This window comes from Manihot esculenta, chromosome 15, assembly GCF_001659605.2.
Source record: "Manihot esculenta cultivar AM560-2 chromosome 15, M.esculenta_v8, whole genome shotgun sequence".
NCBI classification, from domain to species: domain Eukaryota; kingdom Viridiplantae; phylum Streptophyta; class Magnoliopsida; order Malpighiales; family Euphorbiaceae; genus Manihot; species Manihot esculenta.
This window is the reverse complement of record NC_035175.2, coordinates 8,805,565-8,832,082: the sequence shown is the minus strand read 5'-3', so window position 1 is coordinate 8,832,082 and position 26,518 is coordinate 8,805,565. Positions and strand designations below refer to the sequence as shown.

At 39.0% G+C, this 26,518-nt stretch overlaps 2 protein-coding genes across 3 annotated transcripts; both read left to right on the top strand.

The window, feature by feature from the left end:
• Positions 1-2,763: 2,763 nt before the first annotated feature.
• LOC110602722 (probable serine/threonine-protein kinase PBL16) lies at positions 2,764-8,327 on the top strand. The gene is made up of 6 exons (XM_021740317.2): positions 2,764-3,340; positions 4,458-4,765; positions 4,898-5,033; positions 6,199-6,335; positions 7,338-7,461; positions 7,677-8,327. Exons 1-6 carry the CDS (start codon positions 3,277-3,279, stop codon positions 8,039-8,041), a joined length of 1,134 nt encoding a protein of 377 aa, XP_021596009.1. The 5' UTR covers positions 2,764-3,276; the 3' UTR covers positions 8,042-8,327.
• A 15,596-nt stretch (positions 8,328-23,923) lies between these two features.
• LOC110602724 (probable WRKY transcription factor 50) lies at positions 23,924-25,494 on the top strand. 2 transcript variants are annotated; one of them, XR_006348699.1, is made up of 3 exons: positions 23,924-24,147; positions 24,373-25,007; positions 25,094-25,494. XR_006348699.1 is itself a non-coding variant. In XM_021740318.2 (3 exons), the coding sequence occupies exons 1-3, from the start codon at positions 24,110-24,112 to the stop codon at positions 25,299-25,301; spliced, it is 375 nt and encodes a 124-aa protein (XP_021596010.1). In that variant the 5' UTR covers positions 23,991-24,109; the 3' UTR covers positions 25,302-25,494. The 2 variants fall into 2 exon arrangements, 1 of the variants encoding a protein (XP_021596010.1); XM_021740318.2 differs by having other exon boundaries at positions 23,991-24,147; positions 24,879-25,007.
• The last annotated feature ends 1,024 nt before the right edge of the window (positions 25,495-26,518 follow it).

Here is a 26,518-nt window from a genome sequence, read left to right as displayed (position 1 = left end):
TGATATCTTTTACTGAGCTATTATATACGAGTAAGGGGTGTTACACAGATTATTCTCTATTTACATTTTCTTGATTTTTCGATTATTTGTATTATTACTGGTGTCATCGGTATTGTCGTATATTGCTGAATTTCAAGTGATGTAGGCGGTGCGAGGGATCAATGGCCAATTCATGAGCTCATTCTTTAGTTCTGTTTTAATTGGTTTTTTTTTTATTTTTATTGATTTGATTGATTTTTTTTTCTTAATTGATTTGATTGAATTCCTTTATTGTGTATTGATTTATCTTATAATTGTTTTTATGGATCTTTGGCTTTACATCATGTACTCCTTTTAACTCTTTAAACCTGTTAAAATGGAATCTTATGCATTGATAAAAAAAAATTTTAATAAAATTTTAAAACATTATATATAATTTTATTTTTTAAAATAAAAATTTTATTAGTTAAAAGAATGAATTATCACCTTCCAAACAATGAAATTAATAAAATATAACTGAACTGAATTGTTGTTAAAGTGTTAAACAGAGACTTTACCAATAAGTCGATGGGAAAGCTTTTATTCATGAAGCCTGCCATTTACATTCATTTCCAGCTGTGTTCTTTGGAAATATATTTATATATTCAGCTGTATTAGGGTTTTGCTCTACTTACAAGTTCATATCGCATGCAGGCTTTTATATTCAGATTCCTTTTTTTTTTTTTTTTTTAAGTTAGGTCACATAAGAATTTTGAATTGAAATGATAACTATTAAAAAAATTGGTAATTTTATTTGAGTCAAAATTGATAGTAATAACAAATTATTATTTTTATTTTATTTTTTTTTCTTCCTTTCTCCATGCGTACAGGGAAAGAAAATGTATGCTACACTAGGCATGGTGTGGGCCTTGAGTCTATAAATTTGATATTTTATAAAATAAAAGATCCTATCAATACAAGTACATCTTAATAATTGAATATTGTGATCGTTTGCATTAAATAATTTACACACGAAAAATATTTATTTTTAAAAAATTAATTTTTTTAAAATATTGAATTGCAATAACAAATTTATGTATATAAAGTTTAGTCGTAAAAAATATTCATTTTCCTTCGATAAGCAGCGATATAAAAAAATTGTCAAAATAATTAAGAAACGTAAAATTATATTATTTTCTTTATTATAACCTTTTACTAATAAAATTCGCTATTAAATATATAAAATTTTTTACTGCAAAAATTTTACTATTAAATCACTAAAAAATTACGTTTTTTTATATTTAGTAGCGAAATTTTAATATTTATTTATAAATTTTATTATATTTTTAATTACAATTATTTTCCCACTCTAAAACTTCCTCATGTGCAATTTGTTGAATATCAGCATTTTAGAAATTTCTCTTGCGGAATACCCAACCCAAGATATTAATTCAATATAGGATTGGGCTTCTCTCACTTCCCCATTTGAAGCTGAGAAGAAACAAAAATAAACTCGCTCTTATTTCAGAAGCCGAAAGTCATCAAATCTTCACAAAATGGAGAATGATCTCCACCCTTTTCGTCTAGAATTAGACCCACCATTCACTAACATTCTTTTCACTTAGCTCAAGGTCTTCCATAGCCAGAGGAATAAATTAAATGATAGAATATTATTTATAAATAAATACAATATGAAGCTTGAATTCCAAGTTTCTCGCAGTATAAAGAAGAATCTACAACTTTAATCGCAGTTGATAGTGAAAGAGACACAGACATGTGTACTTGAATTCATGCCACTTAATTTACTTCAGAGCCAAAAGTAAACAAAGCACTGCAAAACAGCTACGATTACTCTCTTCAAAAAGACGTGTTGCCGACTGGTGGTAGACAATATAAGCCCAGGGTTTGAGATTTTGATTAATCAGATGCAGAACCCGTCACTGATTTCAACTAAATTAATTTCGATTAATATTTTAAAATTCAGTAAAAATATAAATAATCTCGAATATAAAATCCATTCCCTCAACTGCTGTCTAGCTAGCTACAAACGCACTAACAGGAAGAGCACACATACATATCCCCTGCTTTTGTTTCTTTCTTTTTGGTATTTGATATATAAATTGAATCTCAAGAGAGAAAAAGAATATTTAATTATTTCAATAATTTTTATTTTCTTTTTTTTAAAAGTATGGCATAAGTTGATAAGCATTAAATTGTAATAAGCCAGTTGTGTAAAGCCAAGTTGTATGGGAGCGTAGACCAGAGAACAGAAGGCAGGAGCCTGAAATCGTGGTTGAAAGAAGGGAGAGGATGAGGCTGCATTAGCTTTTAGTCACCAAAAGATATGATGGTTTTGAAACTGGTGATGCTAACTCACCACCACAGGCCGCACAATGCCGACAACTAATTAGGCACTGCTGTCAGTTGACATCTTCTCACCTATTATACTTTCTAGCCCTTAGAAATCTTGTTTCTCCTAATTTTCTTCTTTTTTTTTTCTTTTTACCAATCTATTTCCACAATATATACAATCTATCAGTTAAAAAATGACATGTTGTGCAAAATCTTACAGTGTTTTACTTAAAATTATAATATATTAATTTTTTATTAAAAAAAACAACCCACGATTGTATTAATAAAATTTTATCCAATAAAAAAAATATTATCACAAATAACATATAATTAATAAAAGAAAATGAAAATCAGTTCACAAAGTATATACAGAGGAAATCAAGAAATGATAGTAGGTAAAGTGATTGCTAAGTTTCCTGTAAATGTGGTATATACTATGCAAGACACAGTGGAGAAGAGAAGTGGGAAATACGAGGATGATAGGCTATGTCTTATGGCTGATCAAAAAGCAAAGAGGATGATAGAAAAAGATTGGTGGGTGGGGTTCAAAAAGTGCGCACTAAAATGAAAGCGCATAAAAGGAGTCGCATTTGCTTCTGAAATCCAAAAACAAAACCACAACAAAACAAGAAACTATGCTCTTTGTGGGCCCATCTCCGCCATGGCCAAGGACTAGGCTGCCTCAGTCCCCACATCAGCACTCCCCTCATCATTTCCATCAACAACTCTCTCTTTCTCTCTCTCTCATCAGCATTTGCACCCACAACCAATTTCTCTCATTTCACTTGAGATAACCGGTTTTTGGAAGTATATTTTTCCTTTATGATTTGGGTGTTTGGTTAAATCTTTCCATAACAGTGATGTTAAGTTTCGTTTTGGGTTGATTGGCTGTTGATGGTGGTGAAGAAAGCTGATTTTTAGTTGAATTATTCTTTTGCTATATATATTATATATATTCATATTATAATGGGAAATTGTTGGTGTAGAGGGGAACCTTCAGTTTACAGAGTCTCGTCAAATGCAAAATCAGGTTGGTTCCTGATCTTTTTGCTTCTTTAATCTAATCTATCTGTTGTTGGTTTATTTCTTGTTTGATTTAAAAATGAGTCTCCTTTTGTTATTCTTTGTTTTCTTTACAATTAGCTAAAAGGAGGACATTAGTTTGGTTGAAGGATCATGCTCTGTGATTCTCTGCTTCTGCTCTCTGTTTCTCAATGTTATATGTTTTGTTTTCTTATTTTCAATTTTTTTAATAAATTTCCGTGTATACTTGATTTGATTCTGCTATAAAGTTTGGTTTAAGTGTTTGATTCTGATGAGATTGGATATTCACATTCTCTTAACGTCCTCTTTGTCTTGTATTCCTTAAGTTTTCTAGCTTTGTTTTGGGGCTTTTTCAAAGATTATCTAAAAACAGTAGAATTTGACATCTAGGAAGATTATTTCATAGGATTCTATACACTAGATATCCGATCTTTCTGCAATTTGTTTAAGAAGAGATCAAGAGAATGAAAGGAAATGTAGCTTCTTTCAGATTTTCTATTTCCCTTGACTTTAGGTTATTCCCATCTATAAAGGTGATTTACTTTCTATTTTCCTTTTTGTTTGGAAAGTGGAAACCTTCTCACTGTGGTGGACTGATACTTATCTTAACACTATTTTTATATTACTTGGAGTCAGTTGACATAATATATCCGCTGTTTCAAAGTTAAAGTAAGAAAAGAAAGTAAAGGTTTTATTATATTTTTTTAACCATTCTTTATCTTTTATTTTCTCTCTTTTTTCCTGCTTTAAAAAGGTTCCTTTCTGGGTTCTTTTGTCATTGATAATTCATTTCACACTGATTCTTTTCTTCTACTGGTGAAGAAAGGAAAGTAAGATGAACAAATTAAAATTTGACTCAATTTTACTGTCTTTATGGACATTTAGATTTAAATTATAATTTATAGTCTGAACATGGTTCTTCCAGATAATCTTCTTTTTTTAGCAAAAAATGGTTTTAAAAGCATTCTGTTTAGTAGAATTAAAACTTTATTTAAATTGTGTTGGACTTATTTATCTTACAGTACTTAAAGTAGTGTATAATAAGGTTTGCTTCTTTTTATCTTGTAATTTTGAGTTTGTGTTTTATCATATTTCTATTTTAGAGTCTCCAAAAGACCAGAGCCCTTCAGGGAAACCATCAAAGGATATTAAGAAGCTACCATCAAATCCTGAGGAAGTAGAAGACCTACGTCGAGATTCAGCTGCGAATCCATTAATTGCTTTTACATATGATGAACTAAAAGTGATCACTGCAAACTTCAGGCAAGATAGCGTGTTAGGTGGTGGAGGATTTGGATGTGTTTATAAAGGATTTATCACTGAGGATCTAAGAGAGGGACTTCAGCCCCTTCCAGTTGCTGTAAAGGTTCATGACGGTGATAATAGTTATCAAGGCCACAGAGAATGGCTGGTAATCTTTCTTTATGTTCTTTTTTTCCTCTGCTAAATATAAAGTTATCCATTATGAGACATAGCTAGTCCTTTTCTTCTGTTGTGTGATTTATATTCTTGATAAGATTGATTGAGGTTTGAGAATTTTTAGGCAGAAGTCATATTTCTGGGGCAGCTTTCTCATCCGAATTTGGTGAAATTGATTGGATACTGCTGTGAAGACGAACACAGGGTGTTAATATACGAGTTTATGGCTCGGGGTAGCGTGGAAAACAATCTATTTTCAAGTAAGAATCTCAGAACTTCTATGAAAGTATTGAAATCCTGAAAAGAATGTCCCTTGTTGATCTAGATGCTTAAATATAGTAAATAATGAAGATTTTATCAAGGAAAATATGCCAAATGCAATCAAATAATGCAACTACTTGCCAGGAAAACGATTCCAAAGAGTTTCTTTTCTATCTATTCTTTCATTTAATAGCCCATGCCTACCTTCTATTTTCTTACCTCTTGATGCCTTCTCTTTTACAAGCTTATTTTTTGTAAAGCTGAGCTCTAGTGTACTCATTGTTGGTGTGATGACATTGTAAGGGCCAGATTGCCATCAAATGACATTGCTTCTGAATGCAGTAGAATTTAGTTTTGTGTTTGAGTCATTTAATGAAAAGCCATTATGGTTTCTAGCAGCCTATGTCTAACATCTGATGTTACTTTCAATGAAGGTGAAAGTGAAATGGTATACTGTCAGGAGCCAAGCAAAAAAATTTTTGAGGGTGCTACTGTTATGTATAATGTTCACCAAATACTGGTTAATTATACTCATTTCCTATACATTTTGAGCGGAATGTTGTAATTCAAAAATACCCTGATAGAGGATAATTAAGTCAGAAAAAAAATTTTTTGATTGCATATGATGAGAAATAAATTGTTCTAATATTTCACATTACATATATCGATAATATAATAATTTAAATTATTTTGAAGCAGCCAACAATTAAAACAAAATAACATTTTTTTTAAAGTACATTTACAGACAAATAAATTTCAGAAGGTTGGTGCGTGTGTAAGGTTGGGGGTGCCTAGCCCCTCTCCCTCGGCCTCTGAGTTCTGTAGTATGGGGTTATTGAATTAAAATGTTACGCAGTCTGATAGAGGTGGTTCTATAGCTGGAAGTGATTTCTGTGGAATCCAAAGAGCCACAAGAAAGGTACTAATAGGTCATATACACAAAATATTGAGGACGTATAGTTGTATACCCTGCAGACCTCTAATAATTACTTAATAATATTCAAATATTTTTTTTGCAAAAACTTTTTTGGGAACATATCCAAATTTACTATGGCATAATGTACTTTTCTCAGTTTGATTGCTGCCCCTTAATTTTTCTCTTTTAAGTGTTTTCCATCTTTTGAGAAATATGACAATGTATTATCTATGTGTTCTATGTTGCAGGAGTATTGCTTCCTCTTCCATGGTATATTAGAATGAAGATTGCATTTGGCGCAGCAAAAGGACTTGCCTTTCTCCATGAAGCTGATAAACCTGTTATCTATCGTGATTTTAAGACGTCCAATATTCTACTTGACCTGGTTAGTTTATTGAAGATGCTACATTACTGTGGCTTGAGAAAACACAATGAAATGATTTATTTAGGTTCCATCTCTTCCTGCTTAAGTTGAAATTATAAAAGGTTGTTATTACCAAACCTCTGCAAGTCTACACAAGTTACACATATGGGCTCAAGACCAAACAGCCACGCATTAAACTCCTAGACTAACTGCCGAGTGGAGTTTGACTCCTTCAACTATTTTGATTATTTTATGCATTCAGTTATTTCTTTCAAGTTGTGCTTCCTGTTTTGTAGGAGGGAGTTCCTCCACTTTCTTTTAGTTGTTCTTAGTTGCAGGAGGGTGTTCCTCCACTAAGAAGTAATGCTCCCTTTGTTGTAGGAGGTAGTTATGCCTCAACATCAATCAATGAGAGAAGCAACTTCCAAAATCAATTTAGTCTTTAAGCACTTTAGTCTCAAGAGGTTCCAGGTTCCCTCTCTAGAGCCTGAACTAACAGCCATCATAGGTTGCAAAAAGAAAAATCCCAATCTATCCACTCAAACACCATCCACACCATTACCTGAAAGACCCATAACCAGATCCTTAACCCGGGACTATAACAGTTGTATCTTCATTTCCCCCAAAAAATAAAGAGTTTCTAACTGAGGAAGCAATGATAATTTGTCGTAGTAATCTTAGACAATGGATAAGAAGAAAGATATATATGGCACCTGTTCTTTTACAGTATATGAAAGTAGGGAGGTAACTTGTGACAAAACAGAAGTTTCTTACACAAGTTGAATCAACTTAGAGTACATGAATGTCTTTTGTTTTAACAGAACCACTGAGAATTAATGGAAATCTCAATCGAATATGAAATTTAACACTTCCTTTTCTTTTTCTTCCTTCCAATGATAGGCATCAAATCTTGTCAATTTGTGCAAAACTATTAGATGTTACTGCCAGATTAATGAAACAGCACATTGTTACTGTGACATAATCAAACCTTTGCTTACATTTGTGGTTTTTATGTGGAAACAGGAATATAATGCAAAACTCTCTGACTTTGGTCTTGCAAAAGATGGACCTATGGGAGATAAAACTCATGTTTCGACTCGCATAATGGGAACTTATGGGTATGCAGCACCTGAATATATAATGACAGGTAAGTTTTGCACCAAGTTCTCCACATTTCTCTGTTTGCAGGCTCTTAGACATGGGGTGGCCTTGATGTTATTGAAATTTTTCTTAATTAGCATTTGAAATAAGCTAATGCTATCATGTTTAGCATTCGAAATGAAGCTGATCACTTTCATGTTTATCAGAAGAATCATTCTGCCATGAATTATAACTGATATTAACCCTTCAACTTACGTGCAGGCCATCTTACTCCGAGAAGTGATGTATACAGCTTTGGTGTTGTACTTCTCGAGCTTCTCACAGGCAGAAAATCTTTAGACAAATCACGACCAGCCCGAGAGCAGAACCTTGCAGATTGGGCTCTACCTTTGCTAAAAGAGAAAAAGAAAATGCTCAACATTGTAGACCCAAGATTAGAGGGAGATTATCCTATTAAAGGACTCCACAAAGCAGCAATGCTAGCTTATCATTGCTTGAACCGAAACCCAAAAGCGAGGCCTCTAATGCGAGATATAGTTGATTCATTGGAGCCTCTGCAGGTTCCTGAAGAAACTTGGAATGGAAAATCTATGTTTACTGTGATTAATGATGTAGCAGATGGGTAGTTAAGAAGAAAAGAAGATCCACCGGTGACTGCATGAGCCTGATTTTGTTTCATTAAGCTTCTTCTCTAGTGCACTGGTAGAGAGATTTTGCATTGATGTGTGTCTAATGCCTTAAACTTTTCTTCTTTTCTTTTATTCTGTTTTTAATTTTTTGCCTCTTTTTTCTTCTTACTAAGCAAAAACATGATTATGAATTATGATACACAGGCAGATGGATTATTATTGTAAAAATTAATATCATTAATGATGTGTTATACATACTTTATTTGGTCTTTGGTTGTTAAAATATATCATAATTTTTTATTTTTTTTACCTTTTTTAACGCAAAAGATTTTTAAAGAATCGTATATTGAAGTTTGAATTTTTTGAAAAATTCAAAAAAAAAAGAAACATTTTTATGAAAAAAATTAAAATAATTTCATCCAGCATATTTACATTCAAGGCCATAAGTGTTTAATAGTCTTTTACACAGTCGCAGAATTAATTAAAAAAAATAATTAAATAATTATTATAAGAACATTTTACTATTTAATTTATATATTATAAAAAAATTTATTAATAAATTTCTCTATTTTAAAAAATAAATTAAAAGGTATATAACAGTTAAAAAAATTTATTAATTATTTTTTTTATTAATTTTAACTATTAAATATTTTAAAAATTTTTACAGAAATTAATTAATAAATTTTTTAAAAATTTAAAAATCAATTAATGAATTTTTAAAATTATAAAATTAAATAATAAAATATTTAATAATTAAAATTAATAGATAATTTTATTAGTAAATTTTTTAAAATATATTTTAAATTATCTTAAATATTAAAAAATATGTTTTCTAAAGAATATTTTCCGTCCGTTTAAATTATGTTATTTTCATAGCCACTTATAACATATCCAAGTGTGAGGAGTGTAGCGACAAATTAAGTAAGGTGACATCAGTATGCCTACGTCATTGTTATTGTTATGGGTGTCAACTGCCTTTTCCCCTTCACTTCTTTAATCGGTGGGGACCTTTTTTGAACTCTCTCGTCCTTCCTTTCTTCTTCAAATCCAGCGTGTAAATTCAATTTTTTAAATGATTATTTTTAATTTATTTATTATTTTGTATATGCTATCCCATAGTAAGATAATAGTTTTATTATATAATTTTTCGTCCAGACATAGTTTCATTAGTAAGTTTCAGTTTGCAATGAATTTAAAGGTTTTTAAATAATATTAAAAAGTAATTTAATTATAAACTTTAATATTCTATGTGAGTCAATAATCAAGTAATTTTAAATTTAAATAATAAAGATGAGATTTTTACATCATAAAAAAAATTTATATAGTTGGTGATGATAATCACTGATTGTAGTTAAATTTTTATAAAAGAGTCAAATTCAAAATCCATCAAACTTTATTACACAAGTTGGACTATCAACGCATAATTCAATTTATAATAGAGCTGAGTTGATCAAAATCTAGACTCATCAAAAAGAAACTCAACTCATCTGACGTGATGAAAGAGTAGAAGAGCAGATCTAGTTATGTTACGACTTTATCAATACAAACATAAAAAAGAATTAAATAATTATTTAACAATAATAAAAATATAAGTATGTCTGTACATACAACTATATATAATAGCAACACGTAATACTGTAATAGCAATAGTTATTTATTATTAAAAAATAAAAATAAAAAATAAAAAAAGTGTGAACCATTAAAATTAAATTCACTCACATTAAAATTCTATCTTTTTTTGAATTTCAAACCATCCGCTATTTAGGGAATTTCTCTTAATATTGAAGTTTACCGAATTTAAATTTATTGAGTTTGTCGGATTTAATTCTCATATATAATTATAAGATTAAATAATTAATAGTTGATAAAAAATAAAATTTAATTATTGATAGCTGATAATTAATTTTAATTTTATAATTATATTTAATGGTTATTATTAATATTGATGACCGCTGGATTCCTTCTTCCCTGGCCAGGGGCTTGACCACAGCCCAAAGCCCATGACGTAGAGGCCCACACACCTGATGTACATAACAAGCCTGGCTCATCCAACCCTCAAGGCCGGGCTCGACCCATCCTCTTCACTCAGGCTTAGCGTCCGGCCCAACTCCCGGCCCAGCCCAGGATCCAGAAAAATATTCACTAGGCAGCCTGGCAGATCCGCTCGAACGTACGCACGAGGAGAATCAGAAGCCGTTACGCATGGAGCAGGCGGCTGATACCCTAGTACCTCCGAATCTGCATGGCAGAGACGCGTGGTCCAATCCTGGAGAGACCTTTACACGTCACCAGCGAGCAAGACAATGTATAAAAGAGGAGTCCCCTCCTCAGAAAGCTAAGGTCTTATTCAGTAATACAAAACCCTTGTAAAACCCTATTCTATTTGATCTCAGATCATCAATTGGCGCCGTCTGTGGGAAACGAAGGAGATCTTTTCATCACCGGAGTTTTCACTTTCAAAACCCACTGAGATCCACAATGGCAAACCACCAAGAAAATAACCTTAACGTCATTCCAAATGACCTGAGCTCTGCCCAAGATGGGCAGCAGTTCTCCTTTTCTAGCCCTACAACGTTGAACAACCAAACACCTATTTCTCTTAATCCCTCGCCAAGCTTGGCAAAGAATACTCCCACCATGACCCTGTCTAACCAAGACATTCAAACCATGGCTCTCCAGCTACAAACCACTGCTCACTGGTTGGGGCAGATAATGCAACAAAGGGGACTTAGCACCCCAGTAAACGCACTCCCAGTAGTGGAGGAACCCAGAACCGATGAACCCCGACCTACCTCTGCCCACCTCCAAACTAACAACCACGATGCCGGAGAAGAGGAAGAACCAGAGGCCCGAATCCATGGGAGAAGGGCAAGAGAGTTGATAGAAAATGAAGAGGTGGACGACTATTTTGCTGAAACAACCAGGGAAACGGGAACTGAAACAGAGGAGGAAGAATGTAGTTTGGGCAAAAGATCCAGCCCGGAAGACGAGAAAATGAACCAAAAGCTGAAAAGGTTGAAGGAGCAGCTCCTAGCCGAGTTAGGTAAGAAAGATCAGAGTCAAACCTCCTTGCCTACTTCCTCTCCCTTCTCAAAGTTAATGCAGCAGGAGACCGTTCCCAAAAAGTTTATGATGCCGCCGATGGCGGCCTATAATGGGGCTGGCAACCCGAGAGAGCATGTCATGAACTATAAGACCTTCATGGAGTTGCAAACTCTGTCGGATGCTCTGATGTGCAAGGTGTTCCCAACAACGCTCTCGGGACCAGCGAGGGCATGGTTCAACAGCCTGGAGGCCGAAAGCATTAAAAGTTTCGGAGATCTTGCCACCCGCTTCATTAGCCGGTTCGTAGCCGGGGTGCCAGCAGATAGGAAGACGAGCTATCTGGAAACAGTGAGACAAAAAGCTGGTGAATCCCTCAGAGAGTATGTCGCCCGTTTCAATACGGAGGCTCTGCAGATTCCCGAGCTTGACGAAGGAAGGGCGGTAGAGGCCATGCAAAAGGGAACAACCTCTGCCGAGTTCTTTGGTTCTCTGAGCAGGAAACCTCCGACCTCACTGGCCGAGTTAATGAAGAGGGCGGAAAAGTATATAAGGCAGGATGACGCCTTAGTAACGAGTAGATTTGCCAAAGGGGTGGCAGGAAAAGAGAAAGCCCCGGAGGAGGGGAGGCCGGAGAAACACGAGAAGAAGCGTGGAAAGAGGCCTGAGCCATACAAGCAGGCCTGGGAAAGAAGAGATCAAAGGCCTCCCCCTCCTCCCAGGGCTCATGAACCACGAGTGCTCCCTCCTTGGGTTCCCGAGAAGCCTACTCCCCTCAACGCTTCCAGAGCCGAAGTGCTCATGGCAGTCCAGGATAAGGAGTTCCTCCAGTGGCCTAAACCCATGAAGTCGGAAGCAGATCAGAGGAATCCTGACAAGTATTGTCAGTACCACCGGACGCATGGCCACGACACAAACAACTGTTTTCAATTAATCGCGGAGATTGAAAGATTGATAAAAAGGGGGCATCTCAAAAATTTTGTGAAGAAACCGGAGGGGCAGAGGCCTCAACCCGGTCCGGCAGCCCAGATGCCCAGGAGAACTGGAGCTGGACCAGTGAATGATGGGTCCAGTGGGACTATTAATATGATTGTTGGAGGAATTGGAGGACGGATGAATCGTCGAGGAAAGAAGAGAAACCGGGAAGGGGAGACTAGCAATGGCGAAGTTATGCAGATCGTTGAACACTCTCCCATGACCATCGCTTTCTCTTCGGAAGATGCACAGGGCATTCAGACGCCCCATGATGACGCGCTTGTCATTGAAGCAGTCATTCATAATTTTCGGGTGAAGAAGGTTCTGGTGGATGATGGGAGTAAGGTCAATTTATTGCCATATCGGGTTTTCCAGCAGATGGGAATCCCAGAGGAACAGCTGGTTCGGGACCAGTCACCCATCAAAGGGATCGGAGGAGCACCGGTACTTGTAGAAGGGAAGGTGAAGCTAGCCCTTACCTTAGGAGAAGCACCCAGAGCTCGCACCCATCATGAGGTGTTTTTGGTGGTCAAACTCCCACTGAGCTACAATGCGATTTTGGGGAGGCCGGCGTTGTTCAACTTTGAAGCTGTCACTAGCATCAGGTATTTGGCACTCAAGTTCCCAACGGAAGAAGGAGTGGGAATGGTCCGGGGCAGCCAGGAAGAAGCAAGGGCGGTATACTTGGCCACAGTAACAGAGCCAAGCTCAACTGGAGAAGCAATTGACTCGGAAGTTCTGGAGGTCAGAGATGAAACAAAAGAAGCCCGGACAGAGCCAGTCGGAGAGTTGGAGACCTTCCCCTTATCAGAAGCAGATGCAAGCAAGGTCTTCGGTTTTAATGCCAGCCTCACCAAAGAACAAAAAGGTGAAGTCATGACCCTGATCCGAAGTCACGCGCCGACCTTCGCATGGAAGCCCTCAGACATGCCGGGAATTGACCCCAAAGTGATGACACACCGATTGAATGTCCTCCCCGAGGCCAGACCAGTAAAGCAAAAGAAGAGAGTAGTGGGAAGAGAGAAGCAGCAGGCTACCCAGGAAGAAGTGCAGAAGCTAGAAGAGGCAGGCTTTATTAGGGAGGTTATGTACCCACAGTGGTTGGCAAATCCTGTGTTAGTCAAAAAAGCCAATGGCAAATACAGGATGTGTATAGATTTTACCGACCTGAATAAGGCCTGCCCTAAAGATTGTTACCCCCTCCCCGATATTAATAAGATGGTCGACTCAACGGCCGGTTTTGACTATATGTCTTCTTTGGATGCTATGTCTGGTTACCACCAAATCCCAATGGAAAAGACGGATGAGGAGAAGACCTCATTTATGACCGAAGACGGGACTTACTGCTACAGAGCTATGCCCTTCGGATTAAGAAACGCCGGGGCAACTTACCAACGATTAATGAATAAAATCTTTAAGAACCAGATCGGCAGGAATGTAGAAGTGTATGTGGATGACATGGTGGTTAAAAGTTCAACTTTTCAACAACACATAACGGATTTAAGGGAGATATTTGGGGTGTTAGATCAATACAGGATGAAATTGAATCCAGCAAAGTGTGCTTTCTTCATCAAGGGAGGAAAGTTCTTGGGATACATGGTGAGTGGAAAAGGCATTGAGCCCAATCCGGAGAAGGTGGAAGCCATATTGAATATGCCAGAGCCGACCTGTGTAAGAGACGTCCAGAGATTAACTGGGAGAGTAGTGGCGCTTCACCGATTTATGTCGAGGTCGGCAGAAAAGTGTTTGCCATTCTTCAAAAAATTGAGGAAGGTTCCGAATTTTGAATGGACAGAAGACTGCCAAAAAGCCTTCACAGAGCTTAAGGAATACCTCAGCTCGCCTCGCGTGCTCAGCAGCCCTATAAAAGGGGAAGAACTCCTGATATACTTGGCAGCCTCAGAGCAAGCAGTCAGCGCAGTACTAGTAAGAGTGGAAGAAGGGGAGCAGAAACCTGTTTTCTACGTCAGCAAGGTACTCAGAGACACTGAGGTCAGATACTCGAACATTGAAAAATTGGCGTATGCCTTGTTGTTAGCAGTCCGGAAACTCAAAGTTTATCTGGAAGGCCACCAAGGAGTTGTGGTGACGGACCAACCCTTAAGGAAGATCCTACGTAGGCCGGAAACTTCAGGACGGATGTTAGCATGGTCCGTGGAAATCAGCCCTCACTGTCTGGAGTACCGACCTCGGACAGCTATAAAATCTCAAGCGCTGGCTGACTTCATAGCAGAATGCTCATTCAACGAGAAGAAGGAAGGATCATCTTCGGAGATACCAAGAAAAGAAGGAGAGGGAGAGCTTTCCCAAGAGTCCAGCTGGAAGCTATATGTAGACGGAGCATCAGGCTCTGAGGGCAGTGGCGCTGGGATAATACTTAAGGGGCCGGAGGGCTTTAAAGTATGTTATGCCTTACGGCTAGAATTCAAAGCTTCTAATAATGTGGCCGAATATGAAGCCTTGGTGAACGGAATGTTGGTAGCTTTGGAAATAGGGGTAACCGACCTCGAGGTGAATAGTGACTCTCAGCTGGTGATCAACCAGGTGACGGGAGTATATCAGGCCAGAGATCCCATCATGCAGAGTTATCTCGATAAAGTAAAAACTGTGGAAGCCGACCTCACGAGCCGAGGAGTTATTACCAGATTTCAGAGGATACCTCGAGATGAAAACGAGGAGGCAGACCTGCTTAGTCGACTGACCAAAGAAGAGTTAGAGCAGCTCCCTGATGAAGTATACATACAGCATGTCAGCATACCTGCTTTCAAGAAGACAAACACAGTACTGCAGGTGGAACAGAGCCCAACTTGGATGACTCCATACCTGAGATACTTGGAAAAGGGCGAACTCCCCGAAGATAAAGTTGAAGCCAAAAAGATAGCAGCTCGAGCTGCCAATTACCAAGTAATAAGGGGAACTTTATACAGAAAAGGGAAGTCCAGCCCATGGCTCCGGTGTGTGAGTCCGGAAGAAGCTGCAAAGGTAATGGAGAAAATACATAGAGGCCTATGTGGGGCTCATGAGGGAGCAGGGACATTAGCTAATAAAATATTCAGGCAAGGATACTACTGGCCCACTGTGAAAAAAGAAGCAGAAGAGTTTGTCCGGAGGTGTGACGTATGTCAGAGATTTGCTAATGCCATCAGGACCCCTGCCACTCCTCAAGCAAGCATATCCAGTCCATGGCCTTTCTCACAATGGGGAATTGACATCCTGGGACCTTTCCCCAAGACTACGGGGCAAAGGAAATTCGTAGTGGTGGCTGTGGAATATTTCTCGAAATGGCCAGATGCAGAAGCAATAGCCACAATCACAGCTCGCAAGATGATAGATTTCGTATGGGGACATATCATCTGCAGATTTGGCATACCAAGAGTACTTATCTCAGACAACGGCAGACAATTTGACTGCAGCACTTTCAGAGCCTTCACGACGAACATGGGCATATGACATAAATTCTCCTCCGTGGCTCATCCTCAGACTAATGGCCAAACAGAAGTCACTAACAGAGCTATCCTTCAAGGATTAAAGAAACGGCTGGATGGCGCAAAGGAGAATTGGGCAGAAGAACTCAATAGCACTCTATGGGCACTCCGAACCACTCCCAGAGCGCCCACTCAAGAAACCCCGTTTGCACTTGCTTATGGCACAGAGGCTGTAGTCCCAGTTGAGTTGCAGATCCCCACTCATCGAGTTCAATTCGTTAGTGAGAACGCTAATGGGGACAAATTAAGGAGCAACCTAGATGCTCTTGAAGAAGTTAGGGAAGAAGCCCAAGTCCGAACTGCTGCTTATCAACAACGAGCGGCAAGATATTACAATCAAAAGGTCAGAGAAAGAAGCTTGAAGGTGGGAGACCTGACTTTAAGAAACCTGGAGGCTACAGGAAAAAGAGCAGCCGCAGGCAAGCTAGCACCGACCTGGGAAGGTCCATTCAAGGTGACAAAAGTGGTTAAGCCCGGGGTATACCGAATTGAAGATATGCAAGGAAACCCCGAGCCCCACGCTTGGAACATCCAGCACTTAAAAAGGTATTTCCCTTGAAATATTTGTAAAGAGAAACATTGCATTTTGACAAATATAAATGAAAATTGTTTATACAATCTCTTTGTGAAAAACATTTTCCCATGAAAAAGAAAGAACAGGGCTCAGAAAGATCCCTTGAAAACAAGACCTCAGTTAGGCACAAAACCAGCTGAGATAACGAAGCGACAGTAAGGCCCATGAGCCTGAATCTTGTGCAAAACCTTAAAGAAGGTACCAAAAAACAGCCGGCGGGGCCCCGAGGTCACCCCGGAACGGCCGGTGAGGGTCTAAAATATGCCTCCCGGAGCATGAAGACCGGGATCCCCTAGAACTCCCGGGAAAACAAAACAAAAAAACAGCCGGCGGGGCCCCGAGGTCACCCCGGAACGGCCGGTGAGGGTCTAAAAGATGCCTCCCGGAGCATGAAGACTGGGATCCCCTAGAACTCCCGGGAAAACAAAACAAAAAAACAGCCGGCGGGGCCCCGAGGTCACCCCGGAACGGCCGGTGAGGGTCTAAAAGATGCCTCCCGGAGCATGAAGACCGGGATCCCCTAGAACTCCTGGGAAAACAAAACAAAGGACAGCCGGAGGGGCCCCGAGGCCACCCCGGCTCAGCCAGGATCCCGTAAGATCTCCTGGAATCAAAACAACCGGCGAGGCCCCGAGGTCGTCCCGGAAATTCAAAGAAAACCAGGATCCCATAAGATCTCCTGGAATCAAAAATAGGTCGGTGAAGGACTTAAGGGCCTCCCGAAATGAAAAATTTTCCCACACCACATGCAGGGACAACTTATAAAATCCAATTCCGACCTCGGAAAGAGAAGAGCCCAGAGCTGTAAAAAAATAAAAAAAAAACAAAAAAAAAAACAAAAAGACCGAGCACTCAGCTCGGATAGACTTATCTTCTCAAAAACTCAAGGTACGAAGAAAGAAACCGAACTTCCAGCTCGGATAGTCAAATTCCGACCTACTAAAAAGGCGCAAGGCCTAATAGCTAAAAAAGCGCCGATCTCAAAATAGATGCTAACAATAAAAGTTTAGCTACAGAGCAAGAGGCCTAGCTCTCAGCTCGGATAGATCTATGTTCACCGAGGCTGAAGACCGAGCTCCCAGCACGGATAGACTTACATCCTCAAAAGCTGAAGGTATAAAGGCTAATGAAAAAGGCCGAGCTCTCTCCAAAAGGACTCATAAATGAAGAAATCCTTAGGAGGATAGAAAGGCTATAATCAAAGCCTCAATCAGTTTATATAAAACAAATATAAAGTCACAACCAAGAGGGAAGAACTAAAGCAGAAAACAGACATGATAGTTGCCATTAAAAAGGTACGAGATTTGATCTCTCAGACTATCAGCTAAGAGCTGAGTTCGCAACTTAAGATTAATTCAGAACTTATGAATAAAAATATGTAGTTTACATCACAAATACGAAAGATAAATTTCAAGAAATATGAAACACAAAAAAGAGGAAACTGATATTTCATTAATGACTGTTACAATTTATCTCTCCGGCGAGGTGGGAGGATAAATAGTCCTTAAAGGACTTACATCAGTAAGAACACCCTCGCCTGCATTATCTCTATTTACAGTCACCTCCGAAGGAAGCTCGGTGTCCCTTGGGCCAGAGCTCTCAACATTAATAGTAGGGGCAACTTCTGACCCAGGGTGGAGGCTTTCTTTCTCAGAATCAAGATCATCTTCCTCCGACCCTAGCTCGGATTCCCCTGAAGAAGACTCAGCTGGCCGGTCTATGTTCCTCCGGGAATCTCCTCGGGGCAAAGGGAAATCATCCTCCCCGTATAGCACTGACTTGCCATCTGAGTCCACTTCGCGCCTACGAAGCTGGGCCAAAGGAATATCAGGAGCCTGTCTAGCTTCTCTTAAACCGCGATTGTAGCCAGTTACATACATGCGGTGGGCCTTATCAATGATTGCCTGTTTCATTTCACCAGAAGCTTTATACTCATCAAGATGTTCTTCACAAGCCTCAGCTACAAATTCCTTAAACTCAGAAGAGTCTTTGTAGTCCTGAAGATGAGCTTCACAGGCCTGTTCAATTTTAACCTTCAGCTCATCAGACTCCTGATACTCCGCTATACACTGTTCACGCTTTAGCTGAGCCTTCCCTTCGACATACTTTACCACCTCGAGCAGGGCTAAACATTTACGTTCCAAAGCCCTGACTTCATTTTTTAGCTGTTGTTGGCGAAGGTTGAACTCTTCAGCCAATGAAGACAGATCTTTGATACGTTCAGAACTTGTGCCCAATTCCTGCTCAAGGACCTCCACCCGGGCTAGGGCACTTTCCCTCTGAGCCCTCGCCTCATTCAGATGAGCTTGAAGCCCTTCAAAATCGGCCTTTAAGGCCTCATATTGACGCTGGACCTCAGCTTTTTGGCTTACAGCCTCATCCCTCTCCTGAAGGGCCGCTGTCATAGAGGACAGCTGCTTTACAACCTCTACACAACGAGCTTCTACCTCAGCTGCCCTCTCATCGGACTCCTGGAGAACCCTGCGAGTACGAGACAGCTCTGATTCCAGGGATTTGCTATGTTCTGCCGCCTCAGCCGCTCTGTCCTCAGCTCTTTTAGAGGCCTCCAGCGCAGAATGCAACTCCACTTGGAGAGACTGGATCTGCTCCCGGGCCGCTGCCAGGTGGCCCCTCGCGTCGCTGGTGGCAACCAGGTTTTCATCGCGACGTGCTTCCTCGATCCGGCGGTCCACGGACTCCCGGAGAGAGAGGTCACGGGCATCCACCTCCATAAATAGGCCCGACACCTAATACGGACGAACAATCGTCAAGAAAAGAAACAAAGCAAACTCAAAGAGAAGTGAAAAAATAACTTACCATTAGAAGCATTTCTCTAATCGTGGATCCGAGCTCCTCACGAGAGCGAGATTGGAAGGACACCTGCTCCTTGGTAGAACTGGCCAAGTGACTAGTCAGGGCCAGAAGACGAGGATCCGAAGCCTCTGTTATCCCGCCGAACATCCGCTCCCGGAGAAGTGCGGCTACAGCAGAGGCCGGAGACTCAGAGGAAATGCCTGACAGGTCCAGAATGTTGTCAGTGGGGGACGACGAAGGAACAACAGACACACTCTTCCCCTTCCCAATGGGAGGAAGAGGTGGGGAAGGACCCGCAGCAGTCCTGGACTTCTTCCGAGCAGGAGATGGGGTAGACGTTCCAGAAGGGGTTGGACGCTTGCCCCCGGTCTTCGATGGGACGCTCTCAGATCCCTCAGGCTCAGTCCTCACAGGGGCAGAGGCACCTTCAGCAGAAACCTCTGGGCTTTGACCCTCTAGGACGATGATCTCCATCCCTATCCCAGAGGTCTCCTTGTCTTCAGCAGGGGACTCAGACTTTCCCCCTGACACCCCCTCAGTAGAATGGGCAGCACCCCGCTCCACTTGTTCAGAAACTTGGGTCTGCTCCACAATAGCTAGGGAAGTTTCCCTCACGACCTCTGAGGAGGCTGGGGCAGATCTAGACCCTTCAGCAAGCGACAAAGTTGAGCTCGACCCCCCGCGGCTAGATGGCCGAGCTGACTTGGTACTGTGAGAGCTCGGCTTGGAAGCTCGAGAAGAAGCTTTGACGGGAGGTCGGCTGACCTTCTTGAAGGAAGCAGTTTGAGCCAGCTCCGCAGCAATCTCAGTTACCGAACGCCCATCCCCAAAGGCGTCAAAAATTGCATGCATATTCTCCCGAGACAGGTTAAAGTTCTTGGGGAAATTGATGCCATCCATTTTCACCTCAGAAGCTGCAAAAAACAAGAAGTTACAAAGAGTCAGCATATTTTCTGATATTACGCGCAAAGAAGAAACAGAATAACTGGACAAAGCACTATACCCGTGTCACGGATATCCCTAAGGTTGGAAGCAAACATACACTTTTCGACGTCATACTTCCTCTCAACGGAAGTCAGTCGAAGCAGCCCCACCTGCTCAATAAAACTCAATTGGGGCAAATCGTTACAGCCCGGTAAAATCTCTCCCCACGTTAGATCTACTTCCCATGATCGGCAGGACCCTAATTTCAGCTCCGCCACAAGGAAATTCTCTACCCAGCCCTTTATAGAATCCTTATAACCCGTGAGAAGAGATAACCCATTACGGGGGGAAAAGTAATAGAAGTTTTGCTTCGCCCTAACCAGGCGGAAAAAGGTGCCAAACAGACAGGCCGTGGGTGTAAAACCCCAACCCAGACAGATACACTCAAAACAAGACATGAACAAAATAGAGTTTGGGGATAACATCCGAGGAGTTACCCCGAAGTATTCGAAGACCTCAGTAAAGAAAGGGAAAAAAGGAAATGGCAGACCGAATTCCCTTTGCTTTAGAAAGAACACTATACGGCGATTCTCTTGGGGATCGATCAAACCAGGAGGGGGAGGGTAAGGAAGAACTATCCTCTCATTGGGAAGAGGCGCTCGAATAAGATACAGTGGAGTATCTAAGAGCCTCCGGAAAATATGCTTAGTTATGTTGGAAGGTGTAATATGCGACTCAAGGTCAAAAACATCAGGAAGCTTTGAACTTGCCATGGAAGAACAAGGAAGCGTACCTGAGAACACGATAAGGTGAAAACACGCAGAAGGAGTCGCAGGAAGACAGAGAGCAGAAGAGAGCTAATTTCTTCGGAAGACAGAAAGAATTCGAAATGAAAGGCAATGATGAGACGGAACGTTGATCTGAACAGTTTTGTCTTGGAGCGGCGCGATCATTAATTACTCTCGAAGTTTACCCTCTCAACGGCTAAGTAATAACCGGAGAGAAGGTAAAGGGGCAAAAGGATGATCGCTGGGCTTGTCTACATCTATCAAGGGCCAGGTCCACAATGATAGCCCATCACTTAAAAGCCCAGGCAAGCCCAACTTGTTCGGACCTGATTTCCAGCCAAGACAACTTAACCCACAAGATTCACTTCACCACATCCGTGGTAAGTATCAAGGAAATAGAAGGAAAAACTCAAAGATGCAAGCAGATGAAAGCATGATAAAGGTTAGACCTACTCATCACGTAGAATATATATAAGATTTGACTTGTTGTTAAAACAAGGGTTACGAGATCGGAAAGAGACGACAAGAGTACCTCAGATCCATACTGAGCTGAGAGCTTAGAGTTCAACTCATCAGAAGCCGAGCTCAGAGGTCGGATTAGTCCAGCTCAGACAACACGACTTGAGAGCTCGGCCAGCTAAAGGAAACTCAGAGCCCATTTCACTAAGCAAAGACAGAACTCTCAGGTCGGTTAGTCCAGCTCGAACAACATGACCTGAGAGCCCGGCCGGATGAAGGAGACTCAAAGCTCAATTCATCAAAGTAAAGACCGAGCTCATAGGTCGGTCAGGCAGTCCAGTTCGGAAACTTGAAAGCCCAGTTGGCTAAGTGGATCCGGAGTTCAACTCATCAGAGCTCGCAGATATGGTTAGATCAGCTCGGAAAAAAGCAGGACAGAGCTCAATTGGTTAAAATTATAAGGCGAGCAATCTAAAGTATTTCACACATGATAAAGGAAGAACAGCTTGAGTATGAGAGCGGAACAAGAACTTCATTAAAAGAAAAGTACATTACAGCACGTTACACAGGCCTACATTACAGAATGGAAGACCACCCTTAAAGGATTTACATATCCAGATACTTCATCATCTACGATTATCACCTACCCTACTATTCTAATCTTCAGTTTGGAGGACTTCTCGCAGCTCGGAATGTGAGTTTTTCAGAAAAGGCCAAGATCTGTCCCGCTATTATAGGGGAACTGAACAAGTTGATTCCCATAAGCATTTCTCACTGTCCCCCTGGGCAAACGTTCGGTTACCCGAATGTGATGCACGGTACATTCGAACAAGCTCAGATATTGTATGCCGGCCGTGCACCACACATGAAAAACATAAGTCTTCGGGCTATGGCCCCGAAGAGATCGCGAAGTACACATTCGAAGAAATCGCTGGAGACTTGACTGAGTGCAGCAGATCTCAGTCCCACGTAATACTGGTACTTCACACCAAAGGGAATAATAATACTGGTACTTCACACCAAAAAGAAAAACAAGCTGAGCGCCGGCGCCACTCCCATTTATATGAAAAGAGGACAACAGGGGCATCGAGGAAATTCCCTTTTTCTCTGTGGAAAAAGGTGAAGTTAGAGCGAACCCCTCAATAGCCCAGAACTTCTTTGGAGCCCGGACAACAAGCAGAGGAGGAGGCCGGCCAGACGACCTGGGTAAAGCAGTTTCAGCAGCTTGCCGAATGGTCCCACCCTTCGACTGCCATACCAGAAGGATCTTCAATGCACCCTCCAGACGCCTTAGAGGTAACATCAAATTTTCAAGAATTTTGAACTGACCCATTTTTATTTCAGGAACTGCAAAAAGTTTCAAAACAGAGACAAGTCAGAAACAGTTCTCCCTTAAGATGATAAGAGCAAAATCAAAGCAAACCTCTGGGGCACAAGGCAATCTGTTTGAAGAAGGCGTCGAATAGACCTGCCACAGATAAAACAAGAATTTCTCATTTCAACAGAAGGCTCAAGAATGAAGAAAAGCTGGCACTGATATATACTCGGAGCCTGAGGACTTAGCACGAGGCAGAGCTACACTAGACTCTAAGCCAGCGATGTCAGATTCTTAAAAGATATTCACGGGAAAGGAAAGAAAGGAGATGTCCAGATAATGATGACAAAAAAAGTAAAGGCGGCAGAGGACAAGAAGAATAGAAAAAAGACAGAAAGAGAAAAGAGCAAATAGAATTCAGAAACTGCGCAACGACTGAAAGATGAAAGGATGTTATTAAGGCACCTGAACCCGAACAGACGCGATCATAAAAGTTCTTGGTATTCACCCCCTCGGCAGTTGGAGCAATAACCGCCGAGAAGGTGAAGGGGCAATTGATGACCGCTGGATTCCTTCTTCCCTGGCCAGGGGCTTGACCACAGCCCAAAGCCCATGACGTAGAGGCCCACACACCTGATGTACATAACAAGCCTGGCTCATCCAACCCTCAAGGCCGGGCTCGACCCATCCTCTTCACTCAGGCTTAGCGTCCGGCCCAACTCCCGGCCCAGCCCAGGATCCAGAAAAATATTCACTAGGCAGCCTGGCAGATCCGCTCGAACGTACGCACGAGGAGAATCAGAAGCCGTTACGCATGGAGCAGGCAGCTGATACCCTAGTACCTCCGAATCTGCATGGCAGAGACGCGTGGTCCAATCCTGAAGAGACCTTTACACGTCACCAGCGAGCAAGACAATGTATAAAAGAGGAGTCCCCTCCTCAGAAAGCTAAGGCCTTATTCAGTAATACAAAACCCTTGTAAAACCCTATTCTATTTGATCTCAGATCATCAAATATTAAAAATAATTATATACATATTAATTCATTGTTAATAAAATAGTATTAATTTAATATAATATGTATAGTAACTAAAACAGGTAATGCTTGAGTTGAAAAAAATATAATTTTAAAAATATTTATTCTTTATGAATATACATGAATAGTTTAATTATTCATTATAATATTTTCATTATGTCATGTAATTTTAAATAATTTATTAGTTTATTAATATAATTTTAATTTAAAAGATGAAAGCATTTATAATTAATAATATTTTTTAAATTAGTAATATAGTATAAATAAAATAAAACTTGTAAAAATATCAGTTATGAATTATTTTTTAAAAAATATTTTTAAATATTAAATTGTTTATAAGTTATCAGTTAAACAATTTCCATATAACATCCCAATGAAAGCAGGACATGTGTGAGAAAGCCCATGACTGAGGAGATGCTAAGCTATTTGACGAAATGCTCAAGACTCGCGACTTATCTCGAGAAAATAATAACACGTAAAAATATTTTCTTCACGTATCTGTCTTTATATTTTTTGGTACGATATTTAATTTGTAATTTACCATGGAAAACTGTCCAATCCCGTGATGGAGGCTGAGAAAAATATTTATAATACTATTCCTTTTTTCCCCAAGCAGGTTGCTTTTTCTTTAGTCTCTTTGATTTCCTTTTGGCTATGAGTGAAGTTTCTCCAGCTGCTACAGAGGCCTCCATGTATGTTAGTTTTTCTCTTTTTCTCTGCTTAATTTCCTTCCATTTTCTTCTCATAAACCAAACCTCCATCTGCATAAGAGGAAATGGTCTGCATCTTCTAATATATATATTCTACAAAATTCTGGGAACCCAAATGGATTCTGAAAATTTCACTGCATGATGATGTTCTTCTGTATCTTTTCTGGGTTTTTTTTTTAAAAGTTATTTTTTAACCTTTTGGGTCAGATGAGAAGAGCTTTATCTTCCTTCAAATGCAAGTGTGATCTATATTTACATGTAAAGGGTGTAAGTCTGTTCTCCTTTTCTATGTATAGATCTGATCTATAAACAACTAAATAATATTTTTATGGGTTTTTTTTCTTCCTAATTCCCATACTTAAATGAAATATATGTAATAGATCTAACCTATTAAGGCCAAAAATATATATAATTTTTTTCTTATTCTTATATATATATATATATATATATATATATATATATAATATGCTGAAAGCTGCCTCTTATAAATTCTCATCCTCGTCCTAAATCCTTTACATTATTATCCATTTTCTTCCCAACCATAAATAATTATAATATTTTAATTTTTATTCATTATTCAATTAATTCGTATATATGATTTATTTCATTTTTCTGGGCCATATATATTCAGAATGGAAATATTGCAGTAATTTATGTTGTAGTTAGCAATTAATTATGCAAAAGCCTACTGATTCTATTTACGTTTAAATAAGGGAAACTGAGGAGGAAAATAGAGAAGAACAGGCTGTGGAAGGGGAAAGCCATAGATTAGTGTTACCAGAAGATGGGTACGAGTGGAGGAAATATGGCCAAAAGTTCATAAAAAATATTTCAAAATTCAGGTATATACACCTTTTGAATCTTTTTTCAAATAATAAAACCAGTATGAGTTTTAATATATAATGGAAAATTTGGTTGAATGTTTCAGGAGCTATTTCAAGTGCAGAAAGCAAAACTGCAATGCGAAGAAGAGAGCAGAGTGGAGTGAGGATAAGCCAGATAATGTGAGAATAGTGTATGATGGGGTTCATTCTCATTCCTCTTCTTCTTCTTCTTCTTCTTCTTCGTCTTCTTCTGCTAACCAATACAATCTGTTAACCCAAGTTTCTGGAAATCAACCCCCAACTTCACAATAATACTCTACATGCATATGAATTGGATCAGATTGGAATTAAACTCTCTCAGGTAGATTCTAAAAGAATTAAAAAAATGTAAAAAAGAGATTGAAAAGTTGGGTACCTTTTGAAATTTGTAAACCTATCGGATTTTGTTTGAAGGATTTCTTGTAGCGCAGTTTACCGTTTGAATGAAATTGACCAATTTTTATTATTTAAATTACATTAATATAATTGATTTATTTTTAAATGCTACTTTTTATCGGTTGATTGATATAATATCTCATCATAATCTCCGAAACTTAATTTTATAATTTAAACTTTTAGTATCGTTATGATCTAAATTGTTATTAATCTTTCACTAGTTTTTTTAAAAGCATGAAGAATAAATCTGACAAATTAAAAAGAACTTAAACAGGTAAAAAAGAGTTTTTTGATGAAAAATAAATTTAATCAGGAGTGAATGAATGTGTACTTTATTTACTAAATCACCACAGAATTGTTATTTTTGTTTTTACATTATTTAAATCTTATAATTTAATTAATTTATTTAATGATTACGTGCCGAGCTTGATTGTTATGATATGGACTTTGTCAGTGAAACGTATGAAAGAAATTTATGCATTGGGTCACACCTGAGGCCCAATCCAATACCTGACCGCATGCTTCGGTCACTCTCCTAATGGGTTATAGAATATCACCCGCGGTTCGATTTTGGTTTCAAATTGGAACCGATTTCACAGGCTTTTATTTTTTGAAAAAAAAAAGTCAAAATTAGAGAAATTGAGACCGAAAAGAATGATATCTAATTCTGAATTTGATTTTATTTTCGTTTGAATTTAATTTGCTTTTGATTAAATTTTAATACTCTTATAATAGTTTTTCACTTTTCAAATTAAAAAAAAAAAAATCAATTTTCGCTCGAAACTAACCTAAGATGGATTTACCAATTCTAATACAATTTAAGTACAATTTCAATCAATTTTTTTTTATTTCAGTTTTAGATTAGATCTAATTAAAATTGCAAAATGCATTTTTTTACTATTATTTAATTAATAATTAATTTTAATATTTTTCATTTTTTAAAATATATTATGGAGTTCTATGAAATTTGAATTAATAAAAAGCTTAAACAACGTGTAGTTATTAGCTATTTACCCCGTCAAAATGATAAATTGAGAATTTCCATTTTTCACTCCAATAAAAAACGATATGAAAGGTTCTAGAGAGTTCCAATA

What these genes read in the sequence shown, in the direction of transcription:
- LOC110602722 (XM_021740317.2), top strand. Translation starts at nt 3,277, where the DNA reads ATGGGAAATTGTTGGTGTAGAGGGGAACCTTCAGTTTACAGAGTCTCG. An exon ending in GGAAAACAATCTATTTTCAA is followed by an intron (nt 5,034 to 6,198) that starts GTAAGAATCTCA and finishes TCTATGTTGCAG; the next exon opens with GAGTATTGCTTCCTCTTCCA. An exon ending in CCAATATTCTACTTGACCTG is followed by an intron (nt 6,336 to 7,337) that starts GTTAGTTTATTG and finishes ATGTGGAAACAG; the next exon opens with GAATATAATGCAAAACTCTC.
- LOC110602724 (XM_021740318.2), top strand. Translation starts at nt 24,110, where the DNA reads ATGAGTGAAGTTTCTCCAGCTGCTACAGAGGCCTCCAT. An exon ending in GCTGCTACAGAGGCCTCCAT is followed by an intron (nt 24,148 to 24,878) that starts GTATGTTAGTTT and finishes CGTTTAAATAAG; the next exon opens with GGAAACTGAGGAGGAAAATA. An exon ending in AAAAATATTTCAAAATTCAG is followed by an intron (nt 25,008 to 25,093) that starts GTATATACACCT and finishes TGAATGTTTCAG; the next exon opens with GAGCTATTTCAAGTGCAGAA.